General features: G+C 46.4%; 6 protein-coding genes across 6 annotated transcripts; 1 reads left to right on the forward strand and 5 right to left on the reverse strand.

Moving 5' to 3' along the window:
• Positions 1-790: 790 nt before the first annotated feature.
• Positions 791-2,068, forward strand: phoA (Acid phosphatase; the record flags this gene model as incomplete). The annotated part of the gene is made up of 5 exons (XM_031147717.1): positions 791-956; positions 1,097-1,135; positions 1,198-1,480; positions 1,563-1,804; positions 1,872-2,068. The coding sequence occupies 5 exons, from the start codon at positions 791-793 to the stop codon at positions 2,066-2,068; spliced, it is 927 nt and encodes a 308-aa protein (XP_031006919.1).
• Positions 2,069-2,321: 253 nt separating this feature from the next.
• Positions 2,322-7,567, reverse strand: abcG19 (ABC transporter G family member; the record flags this gene model as incomplete). Its single annotated transcript, XM_031147718.1, has 10 exons — positions 2,322-2,753; positions 2,855-2,992; positions 3,041-3,998; positions 4,051-4,363; positions 4,500-4,847; positions 4,902-5,209; positions 5,265-6,117; positions 6,169-6,433; positions 6,486-6,929; positions 6,983-7,567. 10 exons carry the CDS (start codon positions 7,565-7,567, stop codon positions 2,322-2,324), a joined length of 4,644 nt encoding a protein of 1,547 aa, XP_031006921.1.
• Positions 7,568-8,915: 1,348 nt separating this feature from the next.
• On the reverse strand, positions 8,916-9,361 carry LHYA1_G002745 (uncharacterized protein; the record flags this gene model as incomplete). The annotated part of the gene is made up of 2 exons (XM_031147719.1): positions 8,916-9,242; positions 9,299-9,361. 2 exons carry the CDS (start codon positions 9,359-9,361, stop codon positions 8,916-8,918), a joined length of 390 nt encoding a protein of 129 aa, XP_031006920.1.
• A 1,458-nt stretch (positions 9,362-10,819) lies between these two features.
• Positions 10,820-13,976, reverse strand: Msh5 (MutS-like protein; the record flags this gene model as incomplete). Its single annotated transcript, XM_031147720.1, has 5 exons — positions 10,820-11,940; positions 11,991-12,420; positions 12,472-13,062; positions 13,112-13,350; positions 13,406-13,976. 5 exons carry the CDS (start codon positions 13,974-13,976, stop codon positions 10,820-10,822), a joined length of 2,952 nt encoding a protein of 983 aa, XP_031006923.1.
• A 340-nt stretch (positions 13,977-14,316) lies between these two features.
• LHYA1_G002747 (uncharacterized protein) lies at positions 14,317-14,823 on the reverse strand (the record flags this gene model as incomplete). The annotated part of the gene is made up of 2 exons (XM_031147721.1): positions 14,317-14,701; positions 14,768-14,823. The coding sequence occupies 2 exons, from the start codon at positions 14,821-14,823 to the stop codon at positions 14,317-14,319; spliced, it is 441 nt and encodes a 146-aa protein (XP_031006922.1).
• Positions 14,824-15,168: 345 nt separating this feature from the next.
• eef1b (Elongation factor 1-beta) lies at positions 15,169-16,220 on the reverse strand (the record flags this gene model as incomplete). Its single annotated transcript, XM_031147722.1, has 4 exons — positions 15,169-15,189; positions 15,239-15,447; positions 15,501-15,884; positions 16,142-16,220. 4 exons carry the CDS (start codon positions 16,218-16,220, stop codon positions 15,169-15,171), a joined length of 693 nt encoding a protein of 230 aa, XP_031006942.1.
• Between the last annotated feature and the right edge of the window lie 196 nt (positions 16,221-16,416).

The raw sequence follows: 16,416 nt of genomic DNA on the forward strand, positions 1-16,416 counted from the left end.
CATGAATCATTGATGCAGAGCTATAATCGTATGGATATCAAGTATGAAGTCTGATAATTCTTCATTCTCTTCATTGTAGAGACTTATTAGTGACACTGCCTTCATCATTGCAGCACCTGCAGATGTGCATGCTATATGCATTCCAGAAAGATGCTCGAAGTCATTTAGCAAGGTCCCAAAGGGTTGGTGCATCCTTTAGACCATTTCTGGGAGCAGGCTGGAGCTAACTTGGAGATAAAATAGAGAGACCTTTGTCATGTTGTTCGAAGAAGAGCATATCACTGGATTTTGGACGAGTGACCGCCCCGATCTAATCTAATCTTCTGCATCGCTTGCTCGAGAAGAAAAAAATCGCCACTCATACACATGTAAACTCATTTCAAAAGGCCCATGCTTAAAAGACAAGAGACCTTCTAACATGGGAAATTTCATATATATTTTCTGTATACTTTCCCTTTCTGGAAAATCTTCACTAATGCGGAAGGTAGTCAAGACTAGTCTGTCGGCCAGACCCGATGAATCGTTATTCGGCAGTTCCAACCAATGTCTGGTATTAATCTCTGAAAAAACAAAAACTGACCATCTGCAGGAAGTCTCCAGTTGCTGGTTTGGGTTTGGTGTCGTCGAGTGACATTCCAAATGCCGGTCGCATATATTGGATAGAAGTTAAAAGTTCTAGAAGCCGTTGATACAGCTTGTATATAGATGGATGGTGTTTAAGTAGGGTTTGGTTTGATTTATTTTCTTATTCACTGCAGATTCATATTTATTATACTCCAGCAAGTGGAAGATGCGTTCACTCATTCTCCTCTCCGCCTTCTTTGCTGCTGGTTTTGCACAAACGCAATACACTTCTACAGCTGCGGCTGCAGTGGCCAAGGCAAGAGCCACTGCGTTGACAGAGAGTCCCACGAGTAATGTCGCCGGCAAGACTTTCGATTGTTTCGTAGCAATCTGTAAGTTCGTAATCCAACGCAGTTGAAAGTAATACGAGTTCAACTTGGAGGTTTCTCGCCAAGTTACTCAGTTGAGGTTCAAGTTTTGGAATCTGATTTCTAATTTTACGTTTCTCATGCTGACCTTCTGTACTCTGCAGGGTGCGAGAATACCGATTATTCCATGGCATCTGCGGACAGTGAGTTCCTCCCTTGGCATCCTTTTCACCAGCTCAAACTACAGCTACTAAAACTCTCTCAGCAAACTTCAAATGGGCCGCTTCTGAGGGAGTCACTCTAACCAATTATCTTGCAATCAGACACCCTTCACAACCAAACTACGTCGCAGCAGTCGGCGGTTCGACCCATGGATTTACAGATGACACGTTCCAGCGTATCGACTCATCCGCCAAGACGATCGTTGATCTCCTGGAAGCAAAAGGTGTTTCCTGGTCTGAATACCAACAAGATTCCCCCTACAGTGGGTTCGAAGGAAATTATGTCAACCAGGAAACCGGAGCTAATGATTTCGTAAGGAAGCACAAGTGAGTAATAATCGTTGAAATTTCGGGTTCCCCATTCCAGAAATTAACAAAATCGTGCATGACTGATGAAATAAATAAAAAGCCCACTCATAAGCTACGATTCCGTATCGAGCGACACATCCCGTCTGGCCAAGATAAAAAATTTGACCATGTTCGAAAAAGACCTCTCCGACAATAAACTGCCGCAGTGGATGTTCATCACGCCCAATATGACGAATGACGGCCACGATACCTCGGTCACGACCGCTGGGAAATGGATCAAGAGTTTTCTGTCTCCGCTACTGAGCGATTCTAACTTTATGAACAATACGCTCGTCTTGCTGAGTAAGTCTCTCTCTCCCACGCATATGCATTGCGAGGATAGAATTCAACTAACCGACTTTAATTAAAGCTTTTGATGAGACCGCTGTACAAAGCGGGGTTAACAAAGTCTTCTCTGTACTTCTAGGAGACGCGATTCCGGCTTCTTCGAAGGGTACGACGGATGGGACTGCGTATAGCCATTATTCTCAGATGGCTACGGTGGAAAACAATTGGGGTTTGGGGGATTTGGGACTTGGTGATGCGTCAGCAGCAGCGTTCTTTTGAAGTGACGATGAGACGAGTGAAGTGTGATTTGTGATATGTTGTATCTATTCATGAGTTATATTGGATTTTGGAATCATACGTACTATGCAAATCAACTTTTTACATCTATCTACCCTCTTGAAACACCAACGCTATAGCAACCAAATCCATGTTGTGCGAATCATATCTTTCTAAACCCAAACTCAATCACCACTTTTCCTTCTTAGAGCTGTATCTGCAGCACTCCCTAGACTCCATGAATCATCAATTCCATCTAAGCCTTGACCTTCACGTCCTTCTTTCCCTTCCTCTTAAACAACCCCTTGACAGCCCCAATTCCCTTCCCTCCAAGACTGAAGAAATACCCAAACCCAAAACTCCACCCGCGGATCCTGACAGTATAGATAAAGAAATAGACGAGCGCCCAGTTCGAAACACAGAAAGCCAAGAAGATACCAAAGTACCTCCATTTGTCTCTTGGCTCAATGTTCAGGGTCTGTAGATATTCAACGCCGGAAGCATATTGGCAGTATCCACAGTTGCTAGTGTCGCCTGGGTTCATGAGACGTCCTTGTTTGATCGCATCTACGAACGGTTGCGCATAAGTACCGCAGGTCATTCCGGGAGGTGGGTTGAAGTAGGCTGCTTCTTGGGGGACGCATTGGACGGGGGTGTTGTTGAGAGTTGCGGCTAGGACACCTCCGATCTTTGATATAGTTAGTGGCAATATAAGGAATTAATTAGAGGCGGTAACTTACCCAGTAAGTTGATGGGTTGACAAAAAAAAATGCTATATCTCCAAAATACGGAAAGCTGGGCGTAGGGACGAATGACTCCGTTGAAGAGGGAGAACACGACGAAGAAGAATGGGAGGACGTTTGAGATGACGGTGAAGGATGGGGCAAAAGCGCAGATCCATTGACCCCAACTGGCTTGAAAGAAGAACTACGATTGTTAGGTTCAGTAATGTAGATTTTGAATATTGAAACTTACAAAAAGCACCGTCATCAAGTAAACGTAACCGGCAGTCGACGAGTCGGTGGGAAGGCCAGTGGGCCAGTACCAGAATGCCCAATAAATTGTAGCTCCAACAATTGCGATTGGAATTTCCGCAACGACATTAGCAGTGCAGAATGCAACCCATCCATAAATTCTAGAAGGAAGCTCTCTTGCTTCCCACAGAGCTCGGTTTTGGTAGAATTTCGGCACGACAGCATTAACAATGGTTGGCGGGATAAGCAAAATCAAAAACGATGTGAACATGCGGTCTTGCATATCGGCGACGCTGTATCCCAACTTCCAGAAAGTAAAACCGTTGAAGATTCCGATAATGACCGAAGTGAAGAGTTTGCCGTAGAGGTAAGACGGGTCTCTCCAGTATTGAGTGAACAAACGCTTCGTAAGCTCCACTGTTTGTAAAGCGACGGGCGATGCAAACTCGTGCTGATCACTAGTGACAGGAGGTACGATCTTGCTGCGTTCTTCATTGATACGTTTGATCTCATCCTGAACTTGCTTGGCCTCTTCGGAGCGAACCCATTCATCGTTCCAGTTCAGTTTCTTTCCATCTGCCCGCTTACCACGCTTAGCTGCTGTTTCGAGAATGAATTCTGCGACATTCTTGTTGGGTGGACACTGGACCCCACGTTCGGCAAAGTATTTGATGACAGATGATCCGTTTTCTCCAACAGGACCGAAGTAGAAAGTATTGCCACCAGGGTTCAAAGCAAGTATCATGTCAAATTGTTGGATCAAAACTGACGATGGCTGATGGATTGTACAAACAACCGCCTGACCAGCCTGTGCCAGTTTCTTCAAGAAGTAAATGATCGAATAAGCACTTTGTGAATCAAGTCCAGATGTAGGTTCGTCCAGAAAGAGTAACAGATTAGGCTTTGCTGCAAGCTCAACGCCAATAGTAACCCTTTTTCTTTGCTCGACTCCTAGACATCTACAAGATGTCAGTATAATTCCAATCGCGAATTGAGTTCCGGTTGACTTACCTTACTAGGGCATCTTGAATATCGCCAAGCTCCAGGAGGTCAATGATCTTATCGACGTAGGCAATCTTGTCCGCCCTCGAAACACTACGATCTTGTCGGAGAATCGCAGAAAATTCGAGGGCCTCTCGAATTGTCGCTGTGCCATCATGAAGATCCATCTGCTCGCAGAAACCAGTGCCTCTTTGAAATTCGGTGCCAAGCGGACGACCGTCTACAAGCATGTCGCCAGAAACAACGCCTGTCTTCTGTCGCTGGGAGAGCGTGTTGAGGAGGGTTGTTTTTCCAGCTCCAGATGCACCCACGAGTGCGACCACTATGCAAGTCAGCATTTGCTCTGCTTCATTCGTAGTCGGATTGGGCTCTCCGCTGTCAAGCGGTGCAGTGAACCCGATGTTTGCGGGAAATTCAAGTGGAATAGGGAATAGGGAATAGATGAAGGTAATACATACTGACACCTGGCTTAGCATAACCATTGACCTTGTTTAACAATTTTCGTTCGCCGCCCATATAAGGAACAGTGTACCCAACATTCTGCCATGTAAACACACTATCAGACCCTGAAATCTCATGCAAGGCTTCGTCTTCGGTAGTCCCATCCAAGGTCTGGTTCGAAGATGATCTACTAGAAAGTTCTCGAGGCCCCTTTTCGATATCAGTAGGAGCTGATACAGCTTTGACCTTTTGCTTGGCGGCTTTCGATTTCTTATATTCAAGAGCACCGCCGCCTCCAGACGTGAAATCGAAGAGTTCGGTGGCAATTGCGGTGACCAGGATATAGAGAACTGCAAAGGCAATGACTGAGATGCATTAGTTCGCCCTAATTTTGGGCATGAGAATGCAGTTTAACTCACCAACACCAAAGTTTCTCCAGAGATGGCCTCGAGAATATTCAAAGCCAGTATTCAAATACGTCGAACCAGGGATATTCAGAGATCCAACCTGAGCACCGGTAAATGCACAGCCCTGATAGGCCGGGTTGTCGAACCCAGGACCGCGCGGTACGGTCTGAGAGGGCGCACAAGCCAGGACCTTGTTGTAAAACTCATTTGACAAGACAGCTTCGAAACTATAAGAAAGAGGATTGATATAATAAATCCAACCGAACCAGATATAATCGCTTAGTAATTGAGGCTTTGCAATTACATATCCAGTGTAGACGCTATTGAGGTCACAAGTCAGCAGATCATCACACCAGCGTAGGCTGTGAATCTTACATCATAAGGTTCAGCCCAATTCCAGAAAAACGAACGGCATCATCGATGACTGGAGATAGTGCTGCAAACATGCGGTATAATGCAGTAATACAAATTGTTGTTGTGTAAATAAATAGAAAATAAATAAAAAATTTGCTGGCATCAACATCGAGCCCCGTTATGAAATACATAATGAGGGCGAATGGAATGACCTGAGCCAAAATTAAGGGGAAGTCCTGAAGAACTCTCGCGATGACAACAGCGGATGGTCGATAGAAAGCATAGTCATTGTGCCTTGAGATGATCGTCCGTCCAGAGACAGCTTTCATCAATTCGGACAATTGGAGCCAGCCGAGGAAGAGAATCGAGAAGAAAAGAGTTCCACCTCGCGTAAACGAGCCATTAGTATCCGTGGTTTGACCATAGAATAGGGAGCCAACGATTAGACCGTTAGAGATGATGATGAAGAACTTTGTGTAGAGAGTGGTTTTGTCTCCCCATGTTAGCCAGAATTCACGCTTCGTGCAAGCCAGAACTTGGCGGAAAAAGGAGACAGTATAGCTGGATCGGTTTGACACCGTCTTCGACTTGCTTTCCTTTACGGACTGCTTAAATTCGCGGGCATCTGCATGATCTGTTTCCTTCAACATCTTCTCATAGGACTCGACATCCTGGAGAAGGCGTTTGTAAGCATCACTTTCACGGAAAGCCTGCTCCAGCTCAATAGGTCCCTTTGGAATAGGCCCCTCGAAGTCGTCACGGAATCGTCGTTCGGTAGGGTCTGTGCAGGCCGTCAAGAAATCGGCAGTTGTTTGTCTTTCGGGGCAATGGTAACCAAGATCATGGAAATAGTTCTTAGCTTCCCCTGCTGGGCCTATAATTCATTTAAGAGATTGTAAAGTTACGCTGGTGTGCGTGGATTTACCTGAGTACATCATTCGGCCCTCATCTATGACCAATACCTTGTCCATGACCTTATATATACCCTCCCCAGCTTGGTAGAGTGTGACAAGGGTGGTCCTGTTGCTAACATCGGTCATAACTCTGAGTGAGTTTGCATAGTCAAGAGCCGTGGACGCGTCGAGCCCACGAGTCGAGTTGTCCCATGCTACAACTGTGGACTTCGTGGCAAGTGTTTCAGCAATCGACACACGTTTACGCTCACCTCCCGATATTCCTCGAACGAAAGCCTGAAAAGATGTTAGACACTTTAATCTCGGAGTACCAGAGTAGAGAACTTACATCTCCAACTAGAGTGTAGCGCGTGTGAGATATCCCGAACATCTTCAGCAAAGCTCCAATAATGATTGGGATACCACCTTTCTCATATTTCGTTGTCTTGTTCAACAGAGAAAAGTCGATAGTCTGTTCCACAGTGAGAGTAGGAAAATGTTGGTCATCTTCCTCGTTATAATTGACCTCTCCCCTGTAACTTTTTCTCTGTTCATCTGCAGGGATACCGCCATAAGAAACTTCACCATCAACACCAGCGAATGCTCCCCTCTTGTTAGCAACAGCTTTCAAGAAGGTACTGCATCCACTTCCTGGTCTTCCAAGAACTAGTAGCATCTCTCCGTCACGAACAACACCTGTAAAATCATGGATTAAGTTTCTCTTTTCACCTGAAGCTCCAGGTAGAAAAGGAAGAAACCGGGAAAGGAGCTTGTACAAGTCGGGGCCAAAAGTCTACATCAATATTAGCTTTTCTGAGACATTTTCAATGGTCCTAGATCTCTTACACCGATGATAGCACTGGGTAGTGTCTTGACGAATGTTGAAGTTGCACCAACTCCTTGAACGGTAAGATTCTTGTAGAGTACCCCAACTTTCTTCGCAGACCTGCCCTCTTGTCGCTTCTCAAAATGCCCGTCCTTGAGGAAATCCCGCAACTCGAAATCATCTTCTTCGTCGTCATCTCCCTCACTTTCTCGAACTTCATCTTCGACATCCCGCTCTGGTTCAGTTTGGGCATTTGTCTGATGGGATCGGTTCGTAAAGCCCCTGTTCAAGCCAAATGACCGTTTCCGATCGCTTTTGCCACTCTTCCCGCTCTTTCCACTCTTTCCAGTGCGACTTTTGGATAAGCTGGTCAATTCTCTTCTCATATCTTCATAATCTAGCATAGCGTTTCGGAAATTGACCGGCCCACCAACAACACGCTCTCCCCACGTCCCATCATTATTGACGTCGGAATCTGAAGAATTAGCTTCCTCGAGATTCTGTGAGCGCTCGCTAGGGTTGTCGGTATTATGCAGTGGAACGCGAGTGCCTTCACGGCCATCTGCATTCTCTGTGAACATCCGATCTGGCTGCGTGTAAAACATATTGACGGTACAAAAGCACAGTATATTGTATCGAAGGGATCAAATCATGATTACTCAAGAAACAACAACGTTGAGAAGCGCGTCCTCTACTTATGAGGTGCAGTGCTTGCCGCAACTTAGCGCAACAGCTAAAGATGAATGGCTTAACCAAAGACTTCGGTACCTTTAGGCCAGGGAAGATCTACCTTGGTGTTGCTGAGATTATAAATCGAGCGAATCAGATTTCTTACAAATACGTTTTCAGTCTGCACGTTTGCTCCGGTGGAAGCTCTGTTAGCTCCCGACGGTAGACTACGTGCCTTCCATTGCGGCTGCGGTGCGAGTGATTCTCTATTGAAGATTGCGTCGGTGTGGATGCAATTCAAACTCTTGAATCAATATCTCTTTCTGCGCACTCTCTTCTCTCATATTTCTTTTCATGATATTTGATATGCGCATGGATGGATGATGCATGCTTTTGGCTCTCTGAACCACGGCTTGGTAAGCATCTTCTCGACGGGTCAGATTCAAGTGTCCGCTGGCTCGCTCTGATGACGATAAGACTGAGAGGGGTTGATGAGTGAGTGCATGAGTGAGTGAGCATGAATGCCAAATGCCTTTACTCATTAGGGCTGCAGATCATTCTCGCGTAATACTCGAGTAGCCTTGGCGTAAGTTAGTCTCGACTTTCGTGTACAGATCTCGGAGATACAATACCTTAACTACATAGGTACTTACCATTATTACCAAGCAAAAAGCATTCTTCAGGAAAACCTCAAATAATATACGTCACAGGGTGTATGTTTTGTTGAAAGGACTTACGAGTAACGCCGAGGACAAATATGGAGCGTTCCGTACTTTTCGTTACCGAGTTTACGCATAGTTGTCTTTCTTACTTGTGGTTAGCCCATCTGAATCAGAGATGCTTCATGTTGGGATTGTCCCGCCTCGCAAGTGCCCACCCGATTATGCACTCCAGCCTCACTGCATTATCCAGGAAGAAGGGTTGTCATGTGACTATGAAGCAGTTAGGTTCTAAAACGTGCATTTGCAGCTGGTACAAAAGAATATCAGATATAATCCTGGGCCTATATCAGCCATTCCAAGAGTTCACAGGAGACGCAATGAAAACACGACAGTCAAACCGAGTGGCTTGGTATGAAAAGGAGTGGTATCTTTTAAACTCTTAACTATAATATCGTTTGTACGCCGGTTCGATCCTTTTAATATATATATGTGCCACAATGCAAGAGACCTGCTCCACACCAACTACGTGAACACCTCAGGTAATAACCCGAAATCTATACACACCAATCGCCACCCAATGCCCGAATCCATCCATGCCAGTCCAGTCGTCCAAGGCATGCCTTTACATGAAGACAGCAAATGCAACACCGAGACCTGCGATTGTGACCATGCCCCCGCCTTGAGCCAACAGTGATGGAGCACCAGCAGTTGTTGCCTTTGCCGGGGATGAAGATGATGAGGCTGAGCCCGAGGCCTTCCCTGAAGCTTTTGTTGAGTTTCCACCGCTTGCCTTGCCAGATGCTGTCGCTACCGCGGCCGAGGCTCCTGCCTTTCCTGACTTGGTGGAGTTCGATGCACTACCGCTGACCTTTCCAGTCGCAGAGGCATCGGCCGCTACGGCGCCGGTTGCGCTTGACTTGCTCGCCTTGGTCTTGGATGCGGAAGAAGACTAGTGTAACATGTTAGCTAAGGTTCTAGAAGCCTTGGAGACTTGTAGAAACTTACGTCTGATTGTGCGGAGACGGCGGCGGCAGTGAGAGCGACGATGAGGAGGCTTGAGTATTGCATATTGAAGGTTTGATTATTGTTTGGAGGTTGGAAAGATGGATTGATTAGATGAATTGATGAGATGAATTGATGAGATGTTTTTGAGTTGTTTTGTTGTTTGTTGTTGAAGTGAGATGATTAATGAAGTTGTTTGAATTGAATGCTGATAGAATAGAGGTTACAAAGCTGGTACTTATAATCCAGAATGTGTCCACCCGATGTTTGGCTCGTCTCCACAAAAGTCTTTGCACGTCGGCGATACTCGCAGTGATGATTATCCATGTTGAGACTCTAAGCAAAACCTCAAACCGACATTACTTGATCTTTGAGCGATCATCGAGTTGCAGGTTATTCTTAGCTTCACCGCGCAAGTGATCCGCGGCAGTAGGGACTCCAGCACGGGAATAATGCCTGCTCGTGACAACGTGACAAGGAAGTGATAAGAAAGCATATTGTAGCTATATTTGGCATCAGCTCGGTCTTCCAATAGACGTGAGTTGAGATGGAAAGGAAACCCGCAAATTATTGAAACGGTGACATGCACAGAGCCGCTTAATTTGTGCCAGCTCAAGCAACCACACGATCTGCTTCTAGGCTCCACGTCATTCAGTCTCATCTGTCTGAGTCGCAAGGGTCCATGGACAGGAGAATAAGGCTGGCGAATGGGGGAAAATGAAATGGTAGTGAGTGGTCGCGAAGTGGAACAAATGTTGTTTCTCTACTTTCTCTAGTACAGTGACGATGATAGCTATCAAGAATACGGACTACACGCTGAAAAGACACAATCACATTAATCAAAGGATATTACTAATATACCTGTAATACGAAATAGATTCATACACTTGATAAATCATCTTCATCACTCGCACTTGGTCCGCTATTGTGGTCTAGCTGTGGTCCTACAAATGTGGCCTTGCCTTGAATTGATGTCGGAGTTATTCCCCAGAGAATGCGCGGCACGGGGGTAATCCCAGTGGCCCGCTTCCGGCACTGGGCTCAAACGTCACCCTGTAACATCTCGCGTTCGACACTTGGCATCCCCAGTTGTGGCGTAAAAGAAATTGGCAGAGAGGCTTTTTTTTTTTAGCTTTGTTTGTTAAACATGATCGTCATTTTTGGATGTTAGAGATGTACTCCGTGCACGTTCTCGACTTAACAGGCCGCCTGCTACAGGCGCGGTGTTGTATGAGGATTCACAAAGCGATTTTTGCGGGGAGCCTACTAAAACACCGAGACTGAGTATCACAAATGGCAAGGATGCATCGTCCCATGTACAAATGAAGCACAAAGTCGGATATGAGGCTTGAAGAAGCTGCATTATCCCGCACTTGAGCTAAACGCCTCATGTCTCTACCAGTAAAAATTGCCAAGACAAGGTCCAGAAGCTTCGGCAACACGTGATCAGTTTTCAGTATACCAGGTCAGATTCGAAGCAAAAGCGAGACCCGTTGAACGGGTAATCAACGGATATCGTGTGATTCATGTTGAAGCAACTGCGAGAATGTTTTGCAGGGTAGTTCGAACGTCGAATTCTGAGTAATCCTTGCCGTCTGGCTTAGGGAAATCTTGCTCGAGGAATTGTCTTCCTATCTGTTCCGCGTCCTCCAGATCTTTCGCTTCATTGCCCGGGAGTTTTGAGCAGACAGTGACTAGATCCTCACCTCTCGCTGCTAGAAGGATGAGCTCATCGGCCCTCTCAACTATTGCTGAATTGATGCCATTCATCGCGGCACAACAGGTACCGAAACTCGAATTGCTGCGGCCTGCCACACAATTGTACAAATATGTGATTTGATCTTCTACCAAATGTGCATCAGAGTCCACACGAATCTCCATGTGACCAAACGACAGCTCAGGTCTTTCCTCAAGAAATCCATTTTCGAAGATTTCGTGGAAGTGGGTTGCGGCTAGTACCTTTGGCCGATGATGTTGTAGATCGAGGAAGAATTCTAAGATGCCGCACGAAAGTCCCGCGCCATCATGGGAGTTGGTGCCTTTGCCAAACTCGTCGATGACTACGAGACTTCGGTGTGTTGCAAGCGTCGTGGCCAGGGCTATCTGTTGAAGATCAATCATGAAGGCGCTCTGGTTCTTCGAGACGCTCTCGCGGGTCGCAATTCTAGTCAGAATTTTGTCTGTCAATCCGATCGTTGCTCGTTCAGCCGGCACAAAGCTCCCAATATGCGCCATATAAACGATTAACGCATTCTGTTTCAGATACACCGACTTGCCCGAATAATTTGGGCCCGTCATGATGAGCATGCTTGGGACTTCCACATCACCCTGGACGCTGGCCGAACCCTGATGTGATGGCAGCATTTGGCCTTCGATATCTTCTTCATTACCACTCCCACCTGAAAGAAGACAGTCATTTACAATATATGCTGGGACGGTCAATTCCTGCAGTGGATGGCGGCCACCCTCAATCTGGATTACATTGGCGCTCGTCATGCGTGGTGGGCTGTAATTGTATTTGCGGGCTCCCGAAGCCAGGGCAACGAGGCTATCAAGTTCCCCTAACAGGTCTGAAGCTAAGATGAGTAGGTTCTGATGTTCTAGGACCTTGACAGCCAATCTGTGAACAATTTCGATTTCCTTGTCTACAGCAAACTCAGTAGATTAACTGTACATCAAGAAATAATAAACGTACCACAGATCATACCATACAAATCACCAAAATATGTATCCATCTCCTTCATTCGGGCGTTCTTGTAGTACCCCATATCATTCGTGCTGAAAATTTTGGCCCATACGTCGTTTTCCATTCCTTCGCCCTCATATTTTCCTCTGCCAGTTTCCGCATCAAGAAAAACGACTGTAAGAAAGCCGAGTTGTGGAAAGAATATACAGTTTTCAACATACTGAGCGGCCCACTCTGGCACATCGTTCGAAAGATGTCTGGCGGCTTCGGTAAGGAGACTGTCTAAGCCATCGTACGTTTTTTTGAGATTGTCTAGTTCCGCATCGACTCCTTGCAAGACTGCTGCTCGATGCTGTTCTGCTGATCGTTCAAAATCGACAACTTCAGTGATCATCTGGCCGATATCTTGGATCTTCAGAGGTTGAATCTCCGCGAGGAGCTAGCAACACTATCAGCTTAATCCTTGACGAATTCGGTTTTGATAGTGAACCTTGTTTGAGATGGCCAGCGAACGGCCATCGTATATTTCACGGATGGTCTCTAGGATCTTCAAGGTGTGAAAGGTGAAGTTCCGAATATTAGCCCAAACACCTCTGAATATACTATTGCCTTTTCCCATATCATTGATACCTTTCTGTAGATGGATCACCACTGATCTGATGTCTTTGATATGCTTCAAACTCCTGCCGACGTTTTCTAGCGAAGATGAGTTTTCTGGCCGAAGAAGAATCTTGAGTGTATCCAGCCGCTCTTCAATCACTGTCAAACTCATACTTGGCCGCATGAATATCTGCCGGAGCCTCTGCCTGCCTTGTGGGGTATGGGCGAGGTGAACAAAGAGTCCAAACACAGACAAGCTCTCTTTCGCTCCGGATGAGGACTTGTGCGAGTTCGGATGATTTTCTGACTGTATGATCTGAAGAGATGCCAGGGTATCGGCGTTGATGAACATCTGGTCGGAAAGGGTAAACATTTCAACCGTACGAATTCGAAAGGCCACCAATGCCGCTTCATCATTTGGCAGGTAATCAATATTCTTTCTTCGGGATATATAACTCAATAAAGCGCCAGCGCAGCCGACCTGAATGATTTATTAGTACTGTGGAATATCATTGGGCATTGAGATATACCGTAAGGCAACTGTCAAGATCTATCCATCCTGCAAGTCTCATGAGCCGTCCTTGGTGACCGGTGCTGCTATGCTCTCCACGAATAGCCTCTCCTGTCATGTCATCTCCCGGGACTGCGAAGACAATTTTGGGAGTCTCGTCTACGCCCAATTCGAGGCTCACAAGCTTATTCTTTGCCGAACCAAACTTGAAGTCGGTAGATTGCTGGGAATCAAGGACGTACGAGCCAAACACATCGTCTAAAGCACGATGTATCAGCTGAGAAGAGGAATGGTTGGGCTTCGGAAAGCACACTTGCTTCATCTCCACGATCTATCCCACGTGCATCCTTGCCAAGATGCTCTTCTAACTTCTCCTCGGAGCGAGTGCTGATTAGAATTCGTGTAGGCTGGGCATGGAGCTTTAAGGTATCGACGATATCTAGGCCACCATACTTGATGTCTTGCATCATGCACAACTTCTCCTCTCTAGCGATATAGTAAGAGCATCCGATGGTACCGCCCTTCATGTCGATGGCCATAATGACCTCGTTCATAGAGTCGGCACCCTCTCGTTGCTGGATCTCGGCATCCGTTTCTTCATATGCAGCTCGAGGAGAATCTGGAGCTCGAGATAGGGAATTTCCAGCCCGGGAAGACGAGGGCAATGACACACGTGAACGAGCCGGCCGAAAAGACGGCCTTTCTTGATGGGGATTTGGTGGAAGAGAAGGGGACGATTGTGATGGCACAATGCTTCGAGGAACAGAGCTCATCCGAGAGAACGTTTGAGGGCGCGAGGATACGGGGGTTTGGGAGGCAGAATCAGAACCAGAACCAGACCCAGGACCAAGACCAGAACCTAGCCTGCGGCGCTTGTAAGCCATTGTGAGGAAGCAGACGATCGGATATTGGAAGAGTGTGGTGTTGATGACAGAAGACAAAGGGACATAAGCGAGCTTGTCTTTGGGGGTGGCGAACCAGAATGGTAAAAGTAGCAGAGGCAAACTTGCCCTTAGCAATATAATTTAGAGGGTTTATTGATAATTTGATTAAAAAGTACTGAAAGCTTGAGATTAATAGAAGATATATGCGCAATTATATGGCAGGCACTCTTGGCTTCTTTACCATACTGAACAAGTGCTTAACTGTTTTGCTTCCCATATATCAAATCCTACCATTACAGTGCTCCCTTCAAACATATACCAACCGTCACATCTAACTTTTCTAACCCTCAACACTGCCACCTTCCCTCACCCATTCCGCAAACTCCTTCCTCTGCTTCCGGATATCTACGAAGCCCGGTCTGCTCTCCAACACCTTGAACGGATTGCCCACATAATCCTTATCAACCTCTCCATCACCATTCATGAAGCCCTTCTCGCCTTCACGCTCAATTTGGCCAGCCCAGACGCGCCATTGGATTGGTCGTAGCTCAGGGGTGCCAAGGACGAGCCCGAGACATATTGTTAGGATTGCTACGATGGTTTCGATGGAGATATCGATTGGAAGGGCTGCGACGGCCGAGACAGATGGGCCATGAGATGTGAGTGAGGATAACGATGCTGTGCTTGTGGAGTGGAGGGCAGAATGCTCGTGGGCGGAGTAGCAGCTGTTTACAGTTCTCCGTCAGTATCTGCAGATAATTCGGCGTATCGCAAGGTAGAGGGCAACTCACGCATGTGCTAGAAGGACAAAACCGAAGCCTGTGATGGACGTTGATAGCCAGGTCATCTTGTGCAGTGTACCTTATGATGATAGCTCTTGATGGGGCTGTTGCACTTGGTGAGATGTGATGTTCAAAGCTTTTTACGCGCACATCGCTTACAAGATAATAAGCGCCAACTAATTTCACATGGGATCAGGAAGAATTCAATAGGTTTACAGGTTTTTATTATTTTGGTCGTGAATTTTGTCATTTCATTTCTATTGCTATTGATTGCAAGTCTTGATCATGACCTCATGATGCCGCATTTGTTCGTGTTCGTTTCATCAAAAAACTGCCAATATCCAGCAGAATTGTCGTGTCAAACGAAGCACATAGAATGTAAGTGGGGAATGCCGAAAAACCGTGATGCTCTACAACTTTTGCATAGCAACCTATATAGAGGTCAGTAGCTGGAGGAGGGAGTTTATATGTAGCACTTACAATGTCAACTGACTGGACAAAATCCTCAAACTCAGCAATCTCCTCTTCCAAATCAGTGGTACCAACTTTGTCGTCCTCGATGACCAAGTTAATCTGTAGCTTCTTGATACCGTAACCGACAGCCACAAGCTTGGATAATCCCCAAACGAGACCATCCTTTTGAATACTACGGACAGCTTCCTCCAGAGCCTTCATATCGGTCTCATCATCTGGTATAAATGTCAGCACCACTATCGAGTCCATGGATTAAATGATATCATACCCCAAGGCTTGACATCCATAGTGACAACAGACTTGGCAGCTGGCTTGGTCTTGCCTTCCTTCTTCTTCTTGTATTCGGCCAAACGCTCATTTCTGATTTTCTCAGCCTCGGCATCTTCTTCCTCATCACTGCTGCCGAAGAGATCGACCTCATCATCCTCTTCCTCAGTGGCTGGTGCCTTTGCTGGGTTTAGGGTAACGGCGTTGGCCTCAGGGCCATATGTGGTGTATGCTTTCGAGGCATCTCCTGGCAACGTGGCAAACTCTTCGGTGTATGAAGCGATGTGCTTGTACCATCTGGCAGCGTAGGGGTATTTTGCGGCGTCTGGGGCTTCCTTAAGACCCTTGAAGGTAGCGACATCGGCCTGGGAAGGAGAGTATCTAGCTAGGAGTCAGATCTGAATTCAACAGGAAACCAAGCTTTGTATAATATTTGTAATGGAAAATTCAGAGGTGCACTTGAATGCAATGGTGATCGTCATTTAACGGTTCTTGAGGCCGCTCAGTAACACGGACCAATGTTGCTCATCATGATAAGGGGAGGTTGCAGGAATGAGGGGAGCTGTGCGGCGAGGGACACAACAACTCCATGAGCCTGGGAAGTGCAACGGAAAAATGAACAGTAGAAGCGCATGAACGTACCCAACGATGTATGAGCGAGTCTCCAACCAGCTGTTGAGCACTGAGTCACGTCAGTTTCAGCGCTCTTTTTCTTCTTCATTTTTGCGATTGAGACTCGGCTCCATCTGCAGCAAGTGGTGGACGGCCTTACCGGTGAGACCAGCATCGGTGAGGATATCTAAGAAACCCATGGTGGCTGATAATTTTCTTGAGGTTGGTTGGGTGTTTGTGGAAAAGAGGAGCGTTGTTTAATTTTTTGATCTCGCTGGCGGAAAGAATTCTGGTGGTGGAATTCT

Source organism: Lachnellula hyalina, assembly GCF_007821495.1.
Source record: "Lachnellula hyalina strain CBS 185.66 chromosome Unknown contig00036, whole genome shotgun sequence".
Lineage (NCBI taxonomy): Eukaryota > Fungi > Ascomycota > Leotiomycetes > Helotiales > Lachnaceae > Lachnellula > Lachnellula hyalina.